This window comes from Vulpes vulpes, chromosome 15 (assembly GCF_048418805.1).
Source record: "Vulpes vulpes isolate BD-2025 chromosome 15, VulVul3, whole genome shotgun sequence".
NCBI lineage: Eukaryota > Metazoa > Chordata > Mammalia > Carnivora > Canidae > Vulpes > Vulpes vulpes.
Genome location: NC_132794.1, coordinates 78718856 through 78736614, shown reverse-complemented (window position 1 = coordinate 78736614; position 17759 = coordinate 78718856). Strand labels below are relative to the sequence as shown.

General features: G+C 48.9%; 1 protein-coding gene across 3 annotated transcripts in view; it reads left to right on the top strand.

The window, feature by feature from the left end:
- The window catches only part of DRGX (dorsal root ganglia homeobox), a 35633-nt gene that overhangs the window by 16281 nt on the left and 1593 nt on the right, over positions 1 to 17759 (top strand). For all 3 annotated transcript variants that reach the window (XM_072739287.1, XM_025995530.2, XM_072739288.1), the window contains exon 7: positions 17046 to 17759. This exon is cut by the window's right edge and continues 1593 nt beyond it. In XM_072739287.1, coding sequence (XP_072595388.1) covers positions 17046 to 17311 — 266 coding nt within the window. In that variant the 3' untranslated portion in view covers positions 17312 to 17759. The remainder of the gene's footprint in view (positions 1 to 17045) is intronic.

Sequence of the window (17759 nt, the reverse complement as noted above, 5' to 3'; positions counted from 1 at the left end):
CTCCAGGGGTGTTTGTGGGAGAGCTTCGGGGATGTGGAGGTACAGTTTGCTTAGTTCCTTGAGGGTTGTATGTCCTTGAATGTAGTGTTATGGCTATTCACTTGCCTGGAAATTTTTTGACTTTGAATGTGTTCTGAAACCAGGAGCGCTGTTGGAATACTGGCTGTCAGCTCCTTGAGCAGGCTACACAGGGGGAAGGGACAGGGCAAGCAGGGACATGAGATGTAGAGGGCATGGGCTCTGGGAGCCCCCACAACACTGGGCTCCCACAATACAGAGCTGTGAGTGAGGTGGATGGGTGGAGCCCTAGAAGCTCTGTGGCTGTGGCCCAGAGCATTCCAGCAGATGTAGACTCCACTTCTTTTATCTTAAGATTATGGTGGGGAAGCGGCCCAGGAAATATGAAGGAGAGCAGGTTGGCTGAGCTCTGGCACACAGACTGAGAAGTCAGTAGCAAACTCTAGAATATGGTTTTCTTAGGAAATTAGAGGGAATAATTTTCATTCCTTGGGGAAATGTGGAAAGCTGGGGTCTGGGGTTTGGAAGCAGCTAGTGAGTTGGAGAAACCAAGACCAGACAATATTTGTCCAGTATTTGGACAATCTACACAGCTCGGAACTGCCTGGGCCGTGAAGCTCGGCTCGATGATTCTGCTTCAGACCAGGGAGCGAGTGCAGAGACTCTCTAGCGCTTGGCCCTCTGCCGCAGCACCATCATCCTGGCCCCGGGGTTTGGTCAGGGTTGCTAAGACACAGCTCCAGGGCTGGAGTACTGAGGATGCCCATCCAGCAGGCTCCTTGTTGAGAGTGGCTGAGGTAGCATGTGCACGGGTGTGTGTGTGTGTGTGTGTGTGTGTGTGGTTGTGTCTGGATAGATCAGCAGGGCTACTCAGACAGTAGGGAGCCAGGGAAGAGTGGGAGTTAGGCTGGCACCCTTGAAGGGCAGGAGGTCATGACCCCTCTGGGGTGGTGGGTCAAGCAGAGTGCCCATATGTGGAAGTGTGGCCGACTAGCCTCCAGGCTGTGCCCATCAGGGAGTGGGGCAGCTGGCTGCCTCAGGCCGGGGAAACTGCCCCCTGGGGATAGAGCTATGTAATTGAAAATCAGGCACTTGTGGGGGTTTCCTCCTTTAATTATCCTTTAATTATCAAGCAGCCGACCAGGACAATGGCCTCAAGCAAGTGGCCTGCCTGGTGTGAGTCCTCATCCTTCTGTTTGTTCTCTAGCTATGTAAACCTGGAGAACAGTACTGGCAGTCTCTACTTCTGCTCCTCATCTGTAGGATGGGGATCTAGATCCTAGGACTGAAGTCATAGAACTGAATGGGGAGCACATGAGCTAGAACATCGGAGGCTCTTGGAACAGTGTGTGGTCCCTGAGAGGTGCTCTGTAAATACCGTCGTTATTCACCAGATCCCTCCGTTCTCTTTTCCAAGTCCCTGGGTCCCACTCACCTTTAAAGGAGCCAGTGAAATGTCTGTCTCTCCAGATGTCTCCCATTTTTCTCAACTTTATTGCAGCTGTGACTTATCTTTTCCTTGTGCCCTTTATTGTTCCAAATGCGGCACTGTTCCTTTGCCCTGGTAGGGTTTCCTGGGCAGGGCCCCTCTTCCTTCCTTGGGACTTCATGGGCAGTGATGTTTTGTACCTTGGGATGGCTGGAGAGGACCCATCTTGGCTGGGCATGCAGTTATAGTGTGTTTCCTTATTGAGTATTCTATGGACACTCTCAAATAAAAAGGCAGCAGAATCCTACGCCATGCAGGGAGGGTGTGCATCACAGTAATGGGTGTCCAGAGAAAAAGCCTTTGCAACACGAAGAATTTTCCTGCACTGTCTTAATGGCCAGCCTTGTGTTCACAATTCATTAATGCAGAGGATGTTATTAATGGCTGAGGGAGGCGCTTGGGTTTGTTCCGGGGAAGTGCTGGCCACAGGACGAGCGCAATGGGGGCAGGAGAGCCACAGTCAGCGGAGGCCCCCCTCTCTCTGGTGCACTTAGCCTGGTTGCCTCTAACCTGTGATTCGGAGATCTGGGTGTGAGGTGGAAACTAATTACAGCTGCCCTGGGAGAGCTTTCTTAATTGAGGCCATGTTCACGCTGGGGGATCACAGTCAGTCTCCTGCACTAGAGGAAGCATCCGGGCCAGCATTCCCAGACTGGAGGGGCCAGGGAGGAGGGGCGGGCAGCCTTTCGGGCAAGGCGGGAATGGGGGCGGCTCAGTCCCTGGAGTCATGCCTGAGGTAGGGGAACAGTAGCAAAGCAAGGGAAAGAGGTCTGACCTCTTCTGACCTTCCCTCCCCTCCCATTGCTTCCTGGGGAGCTGACATGGGATCCCAGGTTGGAGGGGCTGGAGGCAGACAGCCTGCTCTGACCCCCTCCACAGATCTGTGAGGCCTGAGGAAGTGTTATGTGCCAGGCACTTGCTCAGCGTTGGCATGCAGTAGGTGCTCAACAGCTGCTACCAATTGGAGTAGCAGTCCTGGTCCTGTGCCATCTGTGTGAGGACAGAGCAGGGGGAGGCAAGAGGCAGGGTGTCCAGTGCTGGGACAGGGTCTGGTCACATCCTTCCAGAGAACAAAAGCCCCTTAGGTAGTCAAGAATGTACCCTCCCTGCTTCACACTGGCCTTGGCCTTGGGCTCAGGCCAAGATAAAGTGTCCAGATCTGGGACTGCAATGCCTTTATTGTCCAATAAACATCTGCCCACCAAGGCTAAACTCTGAGCTGGAGGCAGCCTCTTCTTTTTCCAGTAATTCCCCTCCATTCCTCTTTAATCACCTTTTCTGAGATGCCTGGGTGGTACAGTGGTTGAGTGTCTGCCTTCGGCTCAGGGTGTGATCCTGGGATCTGGGACGAGTCCCACATCGGGCTCCTTGCAGGGGGCCTGCTTCTCCCTCTGTCTGTGTTTCTCTCTGTCTCTCTCTCTCTCTGTGTCTCTCAGAATAAATACATAAATCTTTTAAAATCACCTTTTCCTTTGTGTTGTGGCTTAAAAAAAATCACGTTAAAAACATTAAAAATTGTTTAATTCTGAAATATATATTTATTAGAAAAATTCATAAAACATGCATCTGGAGTTTAGTGACCCATTTTAAGCAGCTATTTAACCACCCTCGAGGACTTTGCCTGCATCCCAGGAGCTCCCCAGTCCTTGGCCCCTCTCTCTTCCTTAAACAAGAGCACTGCTGACTTTTGTGACATAGCTTTGCCAACGACCTAAGCAGACATTCTGAAACACTGTTCTTTAGACTGGACTTTTTTGAACTTTATATAGAAATGAAATCATACAGTAGAGATTCTTTGTGTCTGCTTCTTTGGCCGAGCATTGTGTTTGGGAGATTTATTCATGTAATTAGGTTCAGTGGTAGATTCTTTACGATATGTGTATGATTAGGCCATCTGCAGATAAAGACAGCTGGTCTCTTCCTTTTGAATCCTTTTGCTTTTCATCTCTTTTTCTTGTTGGTGCCAGCCAGAACCCCGAGCACAGTACTGTATAGACATGGTGACAAGGGGCATCCTTGCCTTATTCTAGTTCTTTTATAGCACCTTTACTGATATAATTCACACACCATACCATTCATCCACTGAGGTGTACGGCTCAATGATTTTTAGTATCTTCGGTGAGTTGTGCAACCATCACTATGATCCACATCAGAATGTCTTCATCACCCTGGACCCATTAGCCATCACTTCTTGCTGCTCCCAGGGCCCCAGCCTCAGGGCACTATGAATCTTGCTGTCTCTATAGGTTGTGAACACTTTTGCTCTTGCTACAGTGGACTTATTATACAAATGGAATCATATGATATGTGTTTATGGTGGCCAACTCTGGCCTATTCTTGATCTCAGGGTTTCACAGTCATGTTTGTCATCTTTTTGTTTTGTTTTGTTTTAGACATTCTTTATCAAAAAAGATATTTGCATCTTGGTTTTCTATGAGTTTTATTTTAATTATTATTTAAAAAAATCATGAATATGAATGAATGCTGAATTTCATTGAATACTTTTTCTGCTGCTGTTGAGGTGATCACATGATTTGTCTTCCTCAATGTATTAATACCGTAAGTTACATTGATTGATTTTTTAATGTTAATCCAACTGTGCATTCCTGGAATAAACCCAAATTAGATGTGACATGTCATCCTTCTTATATAGAGCGGATTCAGTTTGCTAGTTCTTTGTTCAGGGGTTTCTGCATCTATGATCATGAGGAAATTGGCTTGTGATTTCCTTAGAATTTCCATTCCAGGTGTTAGTATTGTTTTACTTTACTGCCAAACTGAGTATAATAAAAGCAGCAGTAGTACTGCCCAGCTATTTTATTATCTATCCTGGTTCCCATGACTGGCTGGGCTCAGCCAGGCAGCTCTGTTGCTGCTTTTGCCTGGGCTCTCTTATGAGGTTATAGTCAGATGGCCGCTGGGGCTGGTATGTACAACATGGTGGCACCTCCTTGTCTGGAGTCTTGGCAGGGATGCTAGGAGCCCAGGAGCTCCCTTTTCTCTCTCCCCATGGTGAGCTTGGGTTGGGATTGAATAGTGGTTGATTCCCAGGAGTGGAAAAGCAGAATATGCCAGGCTTTCTTAATGCTTAATCCACAACAGGCACAGTGTTAACTTCTGGATGCATTTTATTGATTTAAGCTGGTCCTAGAGCCAATCGAGACTTGAGTGGAGGGGACTGCACACAGGTGTGAATGCTAGAAGCTCAATTCATTGAAGGCCCTCTTCAGAGGCTGAGTGGCACAGATGCCGAGGATACTCTGACATCATAATTTGAGTTGAGGTGTTTGTTTTTGAACCTACCTTGTTTCCTAGTGGTGACTACAAGCCCTTTAAGGGTGCTGGCATATCTGACTCACCTCTAGGGCCTTCCAGGCCACTCAACCTCGGCCCCAAATACAGAGTCTGATGTAGAGGAAATGGTAGTGAGGTTTGGGTAAACAAGGAAAGAAGGTCATGCTGCTCTGAGTGTGAGAGACTGGTCTCACTTGGGAGACTCCAGTTTACTGGTCCTACCCTGCAGTGCTGGCCACCTGTTGCACCCCACAAACAATAGGACCCTCTTGTGCTTAATTCAGTACCATTGAGTACCCCACTTTGTCAGGCCTGAACCTCTCTGGTGATGAATCAGACACATCCCAACCTTAAGGGATTCACACATCATGGGTGGGCTTGGAGAGATAGTCAACAAAGAATTCTACCTCGTGTGACATAGTCATGTGTTCCTATGGAGGCCAACAAGGGCAGGCAAAGTGTTGGGGAAGTCCTGAGGAGGGAGGACATTTCTCCCCATAGGACTAAGGAAGCCTTTCCAGAGGAGATGTTTCATTTGGGCTTGAAGGGAGCATAGGAGTTACCCAGTGGGTAAGAGGACTCCAGGTAAGAGAACAGCATGAGCAAAAAGGCATTGAGGCAGGCAGACCTAGTATGTTGAGGAAAGAGAAAAGCATGAGGTTGGATGGGGCCACATTCCCAGGAGAGGATGGCATGACCTCAAGGTGAGCCCAAGTTCTGGATTCGGACTTCCCATGGCCCAGAACCATTTCCCTCTTGTCATAGGGTCAACTTAGGGAAGACACCAGTCTTCTCTTCACCTGTGACATGAGGATCATGATGGCCATACCCAATATTGCTTGTGGTCAGTACAATATGTATCTGTGCCTGGCACATCCAAACGTCCAGTATGTGCTGGCAATAATTGTTAGAGTTCTGTTGATGAGGTTGGGAGGTCACTTGGTATCTAATTAGGGCTTGATTTTGGACCTCTGGGGCAGAAAGTCTTACTTCCTGCAGATATTTGCTCCTCAATGGGAGAGCCTCTCAGCCTGCAAGGCACATTTTATGAGGTCTGAGGTGTGGGTAGATCCAGAAAAGCAGCAGCCCTTCAGGGGCCTTTGGCTTGTTTGTAAAGGTGTAGGTATTTGGGGAGCAGGGAACCCGATGGGGCAGAAGGTAGTCACTGCTTATGGGGAAAGTGACTGGGTCAGCCCTAGCCTTCTCCATGACTACTTGATGTCAGGAAGACAGGAGAGAGAATCCCAACACTTAAGATTTGTAAGGAATCTTCTTAATGAGTGGGTTAACATTCCAAGATATAGTGGGGAAACTGAGGCCCAGAGAGGGGCTGGGACTGCCCAAGGTCATGTAGTACATCTGTCAGAAGCAGGACAAGTCAGGGACCCAGGTGTCCCATCGTCCAGCCGCCCACACCCTGTATTGATTCTGTTTCCTTTACAGGCACCTGCTGTCATTCTCTGGCTTTAAAAACTGCAACTCACTTTCCAGAAGCCATTTCCTATGGGTGCTGATGGGTTTGCCCTTCCTGCTAATCAATGGGGCCCTGGAGTGCAGGGAGCTGAGCAGAAGGTTTCTGGCTTGTGCCCAGAGGCAGCGGGAGAAGCAGCCTGCCTGTCCAGAGTTTTGGCTGCCACTCGAAGGAGGGTGGGCAGTGCTAACTGGCACCGGGCTGCCCAGAACGCATGTCCCTGCTGCTCCCCTGGTTGTGCCAGGGTCCTTGGATCTGGGTGTTGTCATTATTTGTTTGCCCTTTCGAAGACATCCAAGCAGAAAGGAGACCCTGGTGCTGGCTCTGAGACTGTCATGGCACAAGGAATGTTTGGCTGGGCTGCCTCCCATCAAGGAGCATTTGCTGAACAAATGAGCAGCTGTCATTTGATAGTAGGTATACAAGTGGTAGGTGGAGTTCAGACAGGGGTGGGATCTAGCATCAAGTCTAGCAGAATAACCTGCCAAATTAACCTGGGGATTTTGACATTAATCAGATGGAGCAACTTTGCCATGTGCCCTATTTCTCTCCATGAGGTACTGAGGAAGCTTAGAACCTGGGAGAGGGTGACTCTGAGGACCTAGAGAGAATGCCAGCTCAGTCAGGAAGGAGAGACTCTCCCTCCCTTTCTGCCTTCCTCATATATTCACAAATATTCAATGTTTACTTTCAAATGGGACATTTCAGTACTGGCAGCAGAAGTATAGGGGTGAGGGGGTGAAGGCGCTAATGGCACCTTTGGAAGGTGCACTGGGTACAAAAATAAGCACAATTCATGGTAAAAGGCAACATAAACCATAAGATGGAGACAAAGGAAAGCACATCAGGGGTTCTGAGGTAGAAGGCATTTGGGTAGGAATTTGACTTGATGCACTTGATTATTGGTGAGTACCCGAAGCCACAGCATCTAAGAATCTGTGCTTACATATGGTGGGCACTTACCAACACCCCACTCAGACAATCCTATGAATAACAAGGGGATGGTCTTAGGAATCACAAAATAGATACAATCTATCTATTAAAAAAACAGGAACTATGTGTGTTAAAGATCTCATAAATCCACTTATTCATTTCCTTGTTCAAATCTGTTACCTTTAACCTGAACTTTCAACAAGAAATCAGTGTGCATGAGCTTTGCTTGTCACCAAAATTATAGTTCACGTGCCTTTATGATGAAAATGTGCTATTGGCAGAGATGGGATAGAGCTAACTTAATTTTTCCTGTCAGTCTCTGTAGTAGATCAATTAAACTGCCAAGGAGATCAAATATTTCAGACTGTATTTATTACATTAAGTATTTATGTTCAGGCCAAGCCTTTAAAGCATGATGTCATATAGGAATGTAGGCCGATTAGATCAATTCAGCAGAATTTGCTGTAACTTAATGGAAATCTAATTGTGTGTTTTAATTTAGTGTCCAGGAGGTAGTATGTTCTCCAAACAAAACCACTTTCAGGCTTCATTTAGGGGCCAGTTGGCTCTTGCACAGACATTGGTGATGGCACACGTTGGTAGGGCTGCAGGGAAGAGGTTGTGTTGTTTTAGGGGGTTTGACTGCTGGTGGGTTGGTCATACCTCATGCAAAGGGACTTGCTGACCTTGAACCCCACAGAACAGGAGATGGGCCGAGGGCTCCTGGTGGGTTTTCCATGGTATTTTGTCCACCTCATGTTCATTGGTTAGTGTAGGCTGAGGCCACTCACAGTTTTGGAGTGTTAGCTGAATGCTGAGGACATGGCCCTTCTTCCTGGGCTGTATCAGTGGGGCTCTGTTCTAAAGGAGAGTATCTGTTCTCATCATCTGAATGGAAGAAGACTGGAAATCACAAGTCACCAAAAGAACACCATTTTCATGACAGTAACACCTGGTCAATATAGAAAGGGTGGAATATACAATAAAACACAAAGAAAATTGTAAAAGTCACTCATAACCTTAGTACCCAGAATCAACCACTATGAATATTTGGTATTAGTACATTTGTTTTCTTCCCATCTGTAAATGTATATCTCTAATGAATTTATGTATTTTATAACTTAGTTAGAAATTAAAAATTTTAAACCAAAAAGTTTAAATTTATCGATATTTTCTACCAATAAATTTTTATATGTATTATAACTGATGCCACGTGGATATGGCACATGGTTGTACATATATGTGTGCATATATGTACTATGTGTATATACATATGTAGTATGCATAATGGATCTGTATGTACAGCACATACCTACATGTACCAAAATGGGATCATATTGACTCACTTATTTCTCAACCTACTTTTTAAAAAATTAATTTTATTTATTTATTCATGAGAGACACAGAGAGAGAGAGAGAGAGAGAGAAGAGAGAGAGGCAGAGACACAGGCGGAGGGAGAAGCAGGCTCCATGCAGGTAGCCTGAAGTGGGACTCGATCCCGGGACTCCAGGGTCACGCCCTGGGCTGAAGGTGGTGCTAAACCTCTGAGCCACCTGGGGATCCCCCCTACTTTTTTTTTTTTAAGATTTTATTTATTTATTCATGAGAGACATAGAAAGAGGTATAGACACAGGCAGAGGGAGAAGCAGGATCCCTGCGAGGAGCCTGATGTGGGACTCGATCCCAGGACCCTGGGATCACGCCCTGAGCCAAAGGGAGATGCTCAATCGCTGAGTCACCCAGGTGTCCCTCTCAACCTACTTTCAAAACTGAATATTTCATTATTATATGTCATTATAGTTTTTTCACAACACTAAGTATCCTTCTATAATATAATTCTGTCATAGCTTTAGTGTGTTCTCCGTGGGTGACTATAACTTATTCAGTCAGTTCCCTGTTATTGGGCCATGAGGTTGGTCACATTGTTACCATTTGCTACACTGGATTGACTTACTCTGTAGTTAATTTAATTTTTAGCCCGTTCATGATTTATAGGTTTTTGCTAGATTAAAAAAAATAGGAAAAAAAAACCCCTAGAGCCCCAACTCTGGAAATCTAGTAATTAAAAAGATGACATTTATTTTTATTATTTTTTAAAGATTTTATTTATTTGACAGAGAGAGAACACAAGTAGGCAGAGAGGCAGGCCGAGGCAGAGGGAGAAGCAGGCTCTGTGCTGGGCAGGGAGCTTGATGCGGGGCTCGATCCCAGGACCCCAGGATTATGACCTGAGGCGAAGGCAGATGCTTAACTGACTGAGCCACCCAGGCATGCCCCAAAAGAGGACACTTTTAAAGTTTGTTTGTCTTACTCCCCAAAATTCTGTTGGCAGAATTAGCTATTTTAGTTTGTGGTCTGATAGGAAAGGCTCAGCTGAGGAAGCGGGCCAGGGTGGCAGCAGGGTGGCAGTCGGGCACTGGGGGACAGGCACCGAACTGGCGGCTGCTCCTGCTCCCGGGCTGTGGGCTGTGGGCTGTGGCAGAGCTCCCGGCTCGTCCTGGGTGTCCTGGAGGACAGGGGCTGCTCACAGGGCCAGCTCTTCAGCTGGTGGCTGACATGAATTGGAACAAGTTGGTAATTGGAACAAGTTGTGAGTTGTGCCTTAGAATCACCCTTTAATTTCTATGGGGTTATGGAAATAGTAACTGTTTGAGGCCTTAGTGCTAGGTGTGCCATGGATTGTCTCACAGAGGTGCTTGTCTCACTGCCCCTCACAGACAAGGAGCCCGAGGTGTGGAAAGATGGAGAGAGACCCCCTATGCCCGGTGAGCGGTGGGGCTGGGGGTCACACGTCAAAACCCTCTTTCCTCCACCTCAGAGGCAAGCTGCATCCGCTTTTCAGGCCTCAGAGACCCCCTGTTGTTGTTCTCACTTTATGGAATCTTGATGACGGGTGACTCGATTTGGGGGTAGACTTTTTTCTCGAGGGTCTTTGTTACCTTCCTGATGTAATAAAGGCGGGTGCTCGGGCTGGCTCAGTGTCTCCCCATCACTAACAGTCACAGGCTGGGGCAGTTATCCCAGCATATGTGCTGCCGAAGCGAGCACTGCTGGGGCAGTTATCAAACAACTTTCAGACATCATCTCTCTGAGACAGTCCCTGCTGTGGGCCAGGGGTGGGTGTCAGGCCATCCTGGGGTGTGCTGCTTTCCTTGCTTACCCCGTACCAAATGGCTCCAGGTTACTGTGCATTCGGAGTCTTTGGCTGTCGTAAATTTTTGTGTCTTTTCTCAATATTAGCCATCAATGAGTCTGCCATTAGCAGGCACATTTCTCTCTAGTGGGTGGTAGTCTTTGAAACTGAATGATTTATGTTAGAAGTGCACTTGAAAGAATCTCTAAGTACTTTGGTGAGATCCTTGAGTCTGGCTTTTCAGAGCAAAGCACATATGCTTTGGGATCTGGGGTTTTAGCTGGTAACTACTGGTCCATCTGCCATCCGGAGCACTACACAGGTGGAGCTCTGTGGTGTCACTTCTGGTTTTCAGTCAGGGTCTGGGTTGCTGAAGCTGTTCGGGCAAGGAGGCATATGGGGAAATCTGGCCATGCTATCGGTACTCTGGAATCATGAAGAAATCGGAGTTAGTTTTATGAGACTCTTATTTGTGGAAATAATATTTTTCTTTGTTAAAAAAGGGTTATAGGAGTTACGAGCAATGCTGGTAGTAAGTTCTAACACCATCAACTGAAATTTTGAAAATGCGTTAAGGTTGGAAGAACCAACTTTATAATTCACATCCCATTCTAAAACCACTTCTTTTATGCTGGAAGGGAGTTAAATAAAGCCTTTTCTCACTCAGTAGCCCATGTGCATGGTTCTCTAATGTTCCATCAAGGGGGCTTCTGGGTATGATGACCAGGAACCTAGGAAGCCCTCTGCAAATGCACAGCATGTGATGGTAAAGAAAGAAAAACTCCTTTTTTTTTTTTCATACTTTTACCCATTGCTTCTGTTTCATTCCTGGCAGGAGAGAGATAGAGATAGTTATCTTGTGCCCACTGTGCCCTGGGGTCAGCCTAGCTAAATAGTTTCATTTTTCACTTCACCCTCCTCCCTTCCTTCTCTCCTCCCCTCTCCCCCCCCTCAAGTCTGATGGTCCGACCATGACAGAGGCAGAAAGAATTTATCCTCCTTTTCCCCGCAGGTTCCTCTGCTAAGGCAGCCCACAGCCTATGACGTTGCAGTGAGCTTACTGTGAGGTCATATTGACCACATGCTCCCCTGAGCCACATCCCCCTGTGTAGGGTTGGATCCTTGGGCACACATCAGAGACTCTATACCTTTCCCTGATAAATATTAGCATGTTAGATTTGTCTCCTTGTTTGCTTTTGATCTTGTCTGTTGTACAGATTGCTCTCTGGCTTGCCCATATGTACATTCTGGATTGGCACATCTTCCATGTTCTCATCCAAGTAAGGGCAGGGCAAAGAGTGACTCCCAGTGGTTCCTCTGTCAGCATTCCTCGATGTGGCTGTTTGGATGGGTATGAGTCCACCTATAAGCATCGACCCCCTTTGAAGGATGCTTTAGCTACTGTTCAGACTTGAGGTGTAGATGAGGAAAAGAGGGAGACATCTCTCAGGGGCTGTGCACCAAAGAATCTTGTTGACCTGGGCCCATCTCTCAGGTCACCTGCTGCCCTACAGTGGAAATGCCCACCCAACAGGCATGGTGCAGAGCCTGGGGCAGAGGCCTGGCTCAAGGGAGGTGTACAAACCATGCATTGCTTCCTTAGCCAAAGACACAACTGGCAGGGTGGGTTGAATGCTTTAGCCCATGGATCTGAGGTGGTATGTAGCTGAGTGGGGGGTGCTTATCTTGAGGGACTTTGGAGGTTCTCACCCATTGGAAGAGCCATACAGGAGTCTCGACAGCCATGGGCAGTCCTCATGATCCTGATGACCTTGACCTGAACTCTTACAGTTTTATTTATAGGAATTTATCTTACTTTATTTTATTTTTAATTGTGATAAAATATGTAGAAGGTAAAATTGATCATCTTAACTCCTTCTAAGTATATAGTTCAAAAGGATTCAATAGGTTCCTCTTGTGGGGCAACCATCACCACCTTCCAGCTCCAGAATTTTTTTCATCTTCCAAAATTGAAACTCTGCCCACTGAGCAAGAATGTCCTACTTTCCCCTGCCCCAGCCCCTGACAACCACTGTTCTATGTCTCTATGAATATGCCCATCTAGGCATCTCACGTAAATGGAACCATGCAATATTTGTCTTCTTGTGACTGGCTTGTTCACTTAGCATAACATCCTGGAGGTTCATCCATATCGTAGATGTGCCAGAGTTTCCTTCCTTTTAAAGACTCAACAGTTTTCTTTTGTGTGCATAGTCCTGACAGTGCTAACTAACCAGAGTGTCCCAGAGTCGTCGTGTTCCTGGTCATCAGTTTCCCCATCCCTCCAATGTCGGGGGTGAACTAGATCATGTGCACAGACTTTGCTCCCTCCTGCAGCCTTGGTTCTGGGAGTTAATGTGTTTCTTTTACTCTCGAATCTGGGTTTTGAGGGCCAGGAGTGTAGTTATTGGTGGCTTTCTTGGGAGCCCACCTGCTGTGGATGTGACTGTGCAGGTGTAGGCTGTGGATCCTAGGGAAAGAGGCTCTGTTTTGTCCAAGCGGCACTTCTCCATCCTGCAGGTGGCCTATTCATCACTGAGTCACAGACCTTTTAGTTCCCTGCTTGACGCTTACATTGGAACAAAGCCTCACCACTGGAGGCATGAATCAGCCTGACCAAGTTGAGCCTGCCTTTCTTGGGCTGGTCTGACAGGGGCAGGCTGCCTAGGGCAGATCCTGAGAACTGTGGTCCCTCCCAGGTCCCTGACAGGCCAAAGGTCCAGGCAAGCTCCCCTCAGACTTTTAGTACCTGCCCCGCTCAGGCTGCCCAGCCTCTCCCAGTCCCTCCTCAAATGTGCCTCTTTTTAACATTCATTTTAAAATTAAAATTGTGTTTCTGATTTTTTAAAGATTTTATTTATTTATTCATGAGAAACACAGAGAGAGAGAGAGAGAGAGAGAGAGAGGCAGAGACACAGGCAGAGGGAGAAGCAGGATCCCTGCAGGGAGCCCAGTGTGAGACTCAATCCCAGGACCACTCCCTGAGCCAAAGGCAGACACTCGACCATTGAGCCACCCAGGTGTCCCTGTGTTTTTGATTTTTAAATCACACTAGTTGTAGAAAAGTGAGAAAAATTCTAAATAGATGAAAATGTCCAGTATTCCTACTGCTTAGGGCCTTCACCGTTCTTCATATGTGGTCTCCTCAAACATATGCTCCCTTTGGGAGCATGCTGGAGGGGGTCCCAGTCCTTGGATGGCACTGGCACTGGCACTGTCCCAGCATGTCCATGGCACTGGCACTGTCCCAGCAGAGCCTGCAGCTCCCTACCGAGCTGTGACTGGTGTCTGTATGTGGCTGTGTTGAATGAGGGCCAGGGGGAGAAGTGGACTCGGGATCTGACCCAGCGTAACTTTCTGCATGTTCCCTGCTTCTAGAAATGGCATGAGGTTAGCAGCCCACCAGGGGTGTGGGGCTGTGACATGGGCTCTCAGAATTCCCTGTGTAAAGTTGGCATTTGTGATTTGTCCCTGCATATTGACCCTCAGTCAGAATTGAGGTGGGAGGCCACAGTTGTTTTAACCCCTATTACAGCGCCGGAGCACTGAAACACCATCAGAAAGTTCTGGTCCCACCTAAACAGTAAACCGGCAGACTTGGGCCAGTTACTCCTGGAGCTCAGTTTCCTTACCTGGAGAGTGGGGATGAGTAATACACACCCCTCGGGGTGGCCAGGATGGTGACAAGGGGCCACTGTGGGTGCTGGTAAAGGTGAGCTTCCTTTTGTCTCTGAGCAGGCTTGGAAAGGAAGAGAGACATCCAGATGTGCTTGAGGAGAGAGGAAGGTGCCCTGCCCTGGCATGGAGACCCGTGTCCCCAGGAAGGGAGGTGGGAATATCCCAGTGGATGCTGCTGGGGCTGTCTCGTGAGGGCTCATCTTATAAGTGGGCGCTGGGGCCAGTGGCTCTCCTCGCCTGCCTGCCTTCCTCCGTATATACTTCCCAAGGGCCCAGCCTATTTCAGGCACTGTGCCAGGTATTGGGGACAGAGTGGTGAATAAGATAGGAAGATACTTGACCTCTTGGGAGTCTTCAGTCTCTTGGGGGGGTGGGGTCAGGTGGAGGGAGACAGACCACAAACAAGTCAACAACCTGTCAGCAATCCCCTAGCATTGTGGCCGTTGCTCTGGAGATTTGAGCAGAGTGGAATGTAACCAAGGAACCAACTTTGGATGGGGAAGTCTTGCAGGACCCCCGAGGAGGTGATGATCTAAAGGAACCCTAAAGAGAGAGAGAGGTGTGAGGAGAACATTCCAAGGCAGAGGGTGGGGCTCTTCACCCACAGACCGAGCCTGGGGAAGGGTCCAAGCTGGGGAAGATTGTGCCTTCTTTTCAGAGGGACACAATGCTCGAGGAGCAGACCCCCTGCCTGGTGAGGTCCAGCTTGGCCACTTGCTATTCACTCCCAATCTCCTCATCTGCAGAAAGGGACCTCTGAGCAATACAGCTCCATGTAGGCTCTGCTGTGATGCTCTGTGAGCCTGTGGAAGCATCCTGGCCAGCACATGGGAAGGACAGTGCAGTGTGAGCCTGATCATGCAAGAGCTTAGCGGCTTAAAAGGAATTTGAATTCACTTGACAAATAGGGATTTTGGTCCCTTGGTACACCCAGTCTCCAGTGCTGCTTCCTCCAAAGCTGATGAGCACTTTCAGAAAGAGGTGAAGGACTGGCCTAGTGGTCCCCTTCCTGTCAGAAGGGGAGAAAGATCGGCTCATCCACGTGGGTCCAGGGGCCGTTGCTGACCCAGGTCTCAGGCCTTAGGGAAAGGCACTAAGTCCCAACTGTCCTTGGCAGGGCCAAGGTGTTCCATCTCCTGCTCCCCTGGTGGGCTCTGGCTCTGGAGTTGGCCCAGGATGACTGGGTGGGGAGGGGTGTGGAGGCTGCTGGGATGTGCATCTCCTGCAGGGATCACAAATGCAGGTCCATTGCTTGTTCTGTCTTGGGAGCTCAGAAAGTCTCTCAAAGCATGTCATGCCGACAGCTGAGTTTATCCACCTGGTCTGGGTGCGAAATCTGTGACTCCTGCCCCCAGACCTTCCTGTGATAGGTAGCTGGAGCCCATGGGTGTACCTCAAGGACAGGGGTGGTACCAGCACTGCTGAGCACTGTTTACTTCTCCCCTCAGAGCTCAGATGGGCAACAGGACCACAAGATTCCATGGTCAGACTCTCCCCATCCTCCTCCACATGCATACACACACACACACACACACACACACACACACACCATTCTTTGTTTGCTCCCATCTTAGGAATGGCACCTCCATTCATGTGGGTGCTCAGGCCCAAGCCTAGGCATCATGTGTGAATCCTTCCTTTCCATCACCTTCCTTGTGGTCCATGAGTGGTCTGTGCAAGCTATACCCTTCCCCATAAACTGGAATCTGGCCACCCCTCACCTCCTGCTCTCTAGCCATGTTGTGCCAGGCCACTCTCCCTAGGACTGCTCTACCCCACTGGCCTTCCCACCTGTCCCTGATGTAGGTAAGCTTGTGACACACTCTACTCCAACCTACTGAGGCTTCCTTGTATTGAATCCTGCTCAGGCTGCTGGGCAGCCTGGACTTGATGGCCTTGATCCATCTGCTCCATCTCTCCCCTGTAATCTTTGGCTTCCATCAGTCTGAACACCCTGCTGCTCCCTGAACAGGCGACTTCTCTTCCTATGTCCATGCCTTTGCATTGCTCTCCTCCTTGGCTGCATGCTCTTTCTTAGACGTTCATGTGGCTGCCACTCTGACGAGTTGTGCTCAGGTCTCTGCTGAGCATTGTGTTCCATTCGTGTTTTCTGGAGCACGTATTACTGTCTACCTTTGTGGCAGCAACTCAAGGGCTCCGGTATACCTTTCCCCTAGAACTGTACTCCTGTGAGGTTGGGTCTTGCTGCCTTATTCCTGCTGATTGTCACTAGGGTGTAGAACAGGGCTGGGTGCTCATGGGATAGTCGTTGAATAAATGCACAGTTGAGGATGACCCATGAAGAGGGACTTTCCTCAAATTGAGCCTGCAGAGGGGTGGCTCACAACATTCCTGGGTTGGTTTATGTACTGCTGGCCAGCATGCTTGGGGCCAGGCACTTGCTCCCAAGCCCCACTCCATACATGGGATCTATGCAAAGTGCTTTCCCAACTGATTGCTTCAGAGGTTCTTAAACCTCATTTCACCATGCCCTGAGGGTCTCAGTTAATTCTTCATGACTCTCTTGGGCCATAAGAAATACCCAAAAGTTTTGTTCATTAAATGGTTAGCTTCAAGCCACTCAATAAGTATTAATGTCCCGACGACTTAGTAGCTACCTGAAAAATGGCTGGGTTCCCTTCGTCTTCAAAGGTTGAAAATGTCCCTGCAGCATCCCTGTGAGTTGTCACGGGGGCTTTGGCATGTAGTCCGGTGAGTGTGGGATTTCTTTACTGGATCCTCATAACCATCCTGTGAGGTAAGTATCAGTATCAGTAAGTATCAGGCCACCCAGCTGGTGGGTGAGGGAAGCAGAATGGGTGAGGTCTCCCCTGTGCTCTGAGAATTCCTTGGGCTAACAGCTGGATCTCTTGTGCTGTGCATCTTTGGGGTCCTGAGCCTCTGTCCTGTCACCTCTCCTATATGGGTCCTGAACCAAACAGAATCAGTTAGCCCCTTACCCTTACCTCGTGTCCCGGTAGACAGAATGTGGGCAGTGATGGCAGCCTGTTGCTTTTCCTCTTTTCAGGGGGCCCTCTGTGCTCTTGCTGTGTCCCGGACCCCATGGGGCTGTCGTTCCTTCCCACCTACGGCTGCCAGAGCAACCGCACAGCCAGCGTGGCTGCCCTGCGCATGAAGGCTCGGGAGCATTCGGAGGCCGTCCTGCAGTCGGCCAACCTCCTGCCCTCGGCCAGCAGCAGCCCCAACCCCGCGGCCAAGCCGGCGCCCCCTGATGGAAGCCAGGACAAGAATCCTTCTGCCAAGGAACAGAGTGTGGGGGAGAAGAGCGTATGAGGGTCCTCAGCGAGCGTCCAGGCCCGAGGCGCCCTCCCCTTTCCCCTGCTTCTCCCAGCCTCAGCCCCTGTGGAAGACTCTCCTAAAAGCAAAGGGAAGCCTGCAGCCCAGGGTCTCCTCTTGGACTCGGGAAAAGAGGTAGACCCACAGCTCTCTTGGCATCCGGAGAGTGCCTCTGGAGTCCTACCAGTGGGGCTGTGTTGTCCTGGCTTCTTTGTTGACAAGTCCAGATGAAACTCATGGGCACCAGAGCCCACTGTGTGGTGAGACCCCTGGGGTTTTCACCTGGTCCCAGAAGTCTTGGAGGGAAGAAGAGTTGCTCACCCCCTCACCTTTCTGTCCCTTTCCTGGGCTGCTTTTGTAGGTCTTACCAACCCAAAGAACTGGTGTGGGTCATCCTTGAGAGATGCTCAGGGCTGAGTCTTGTGCTTTGAATGAAGTAGGACTA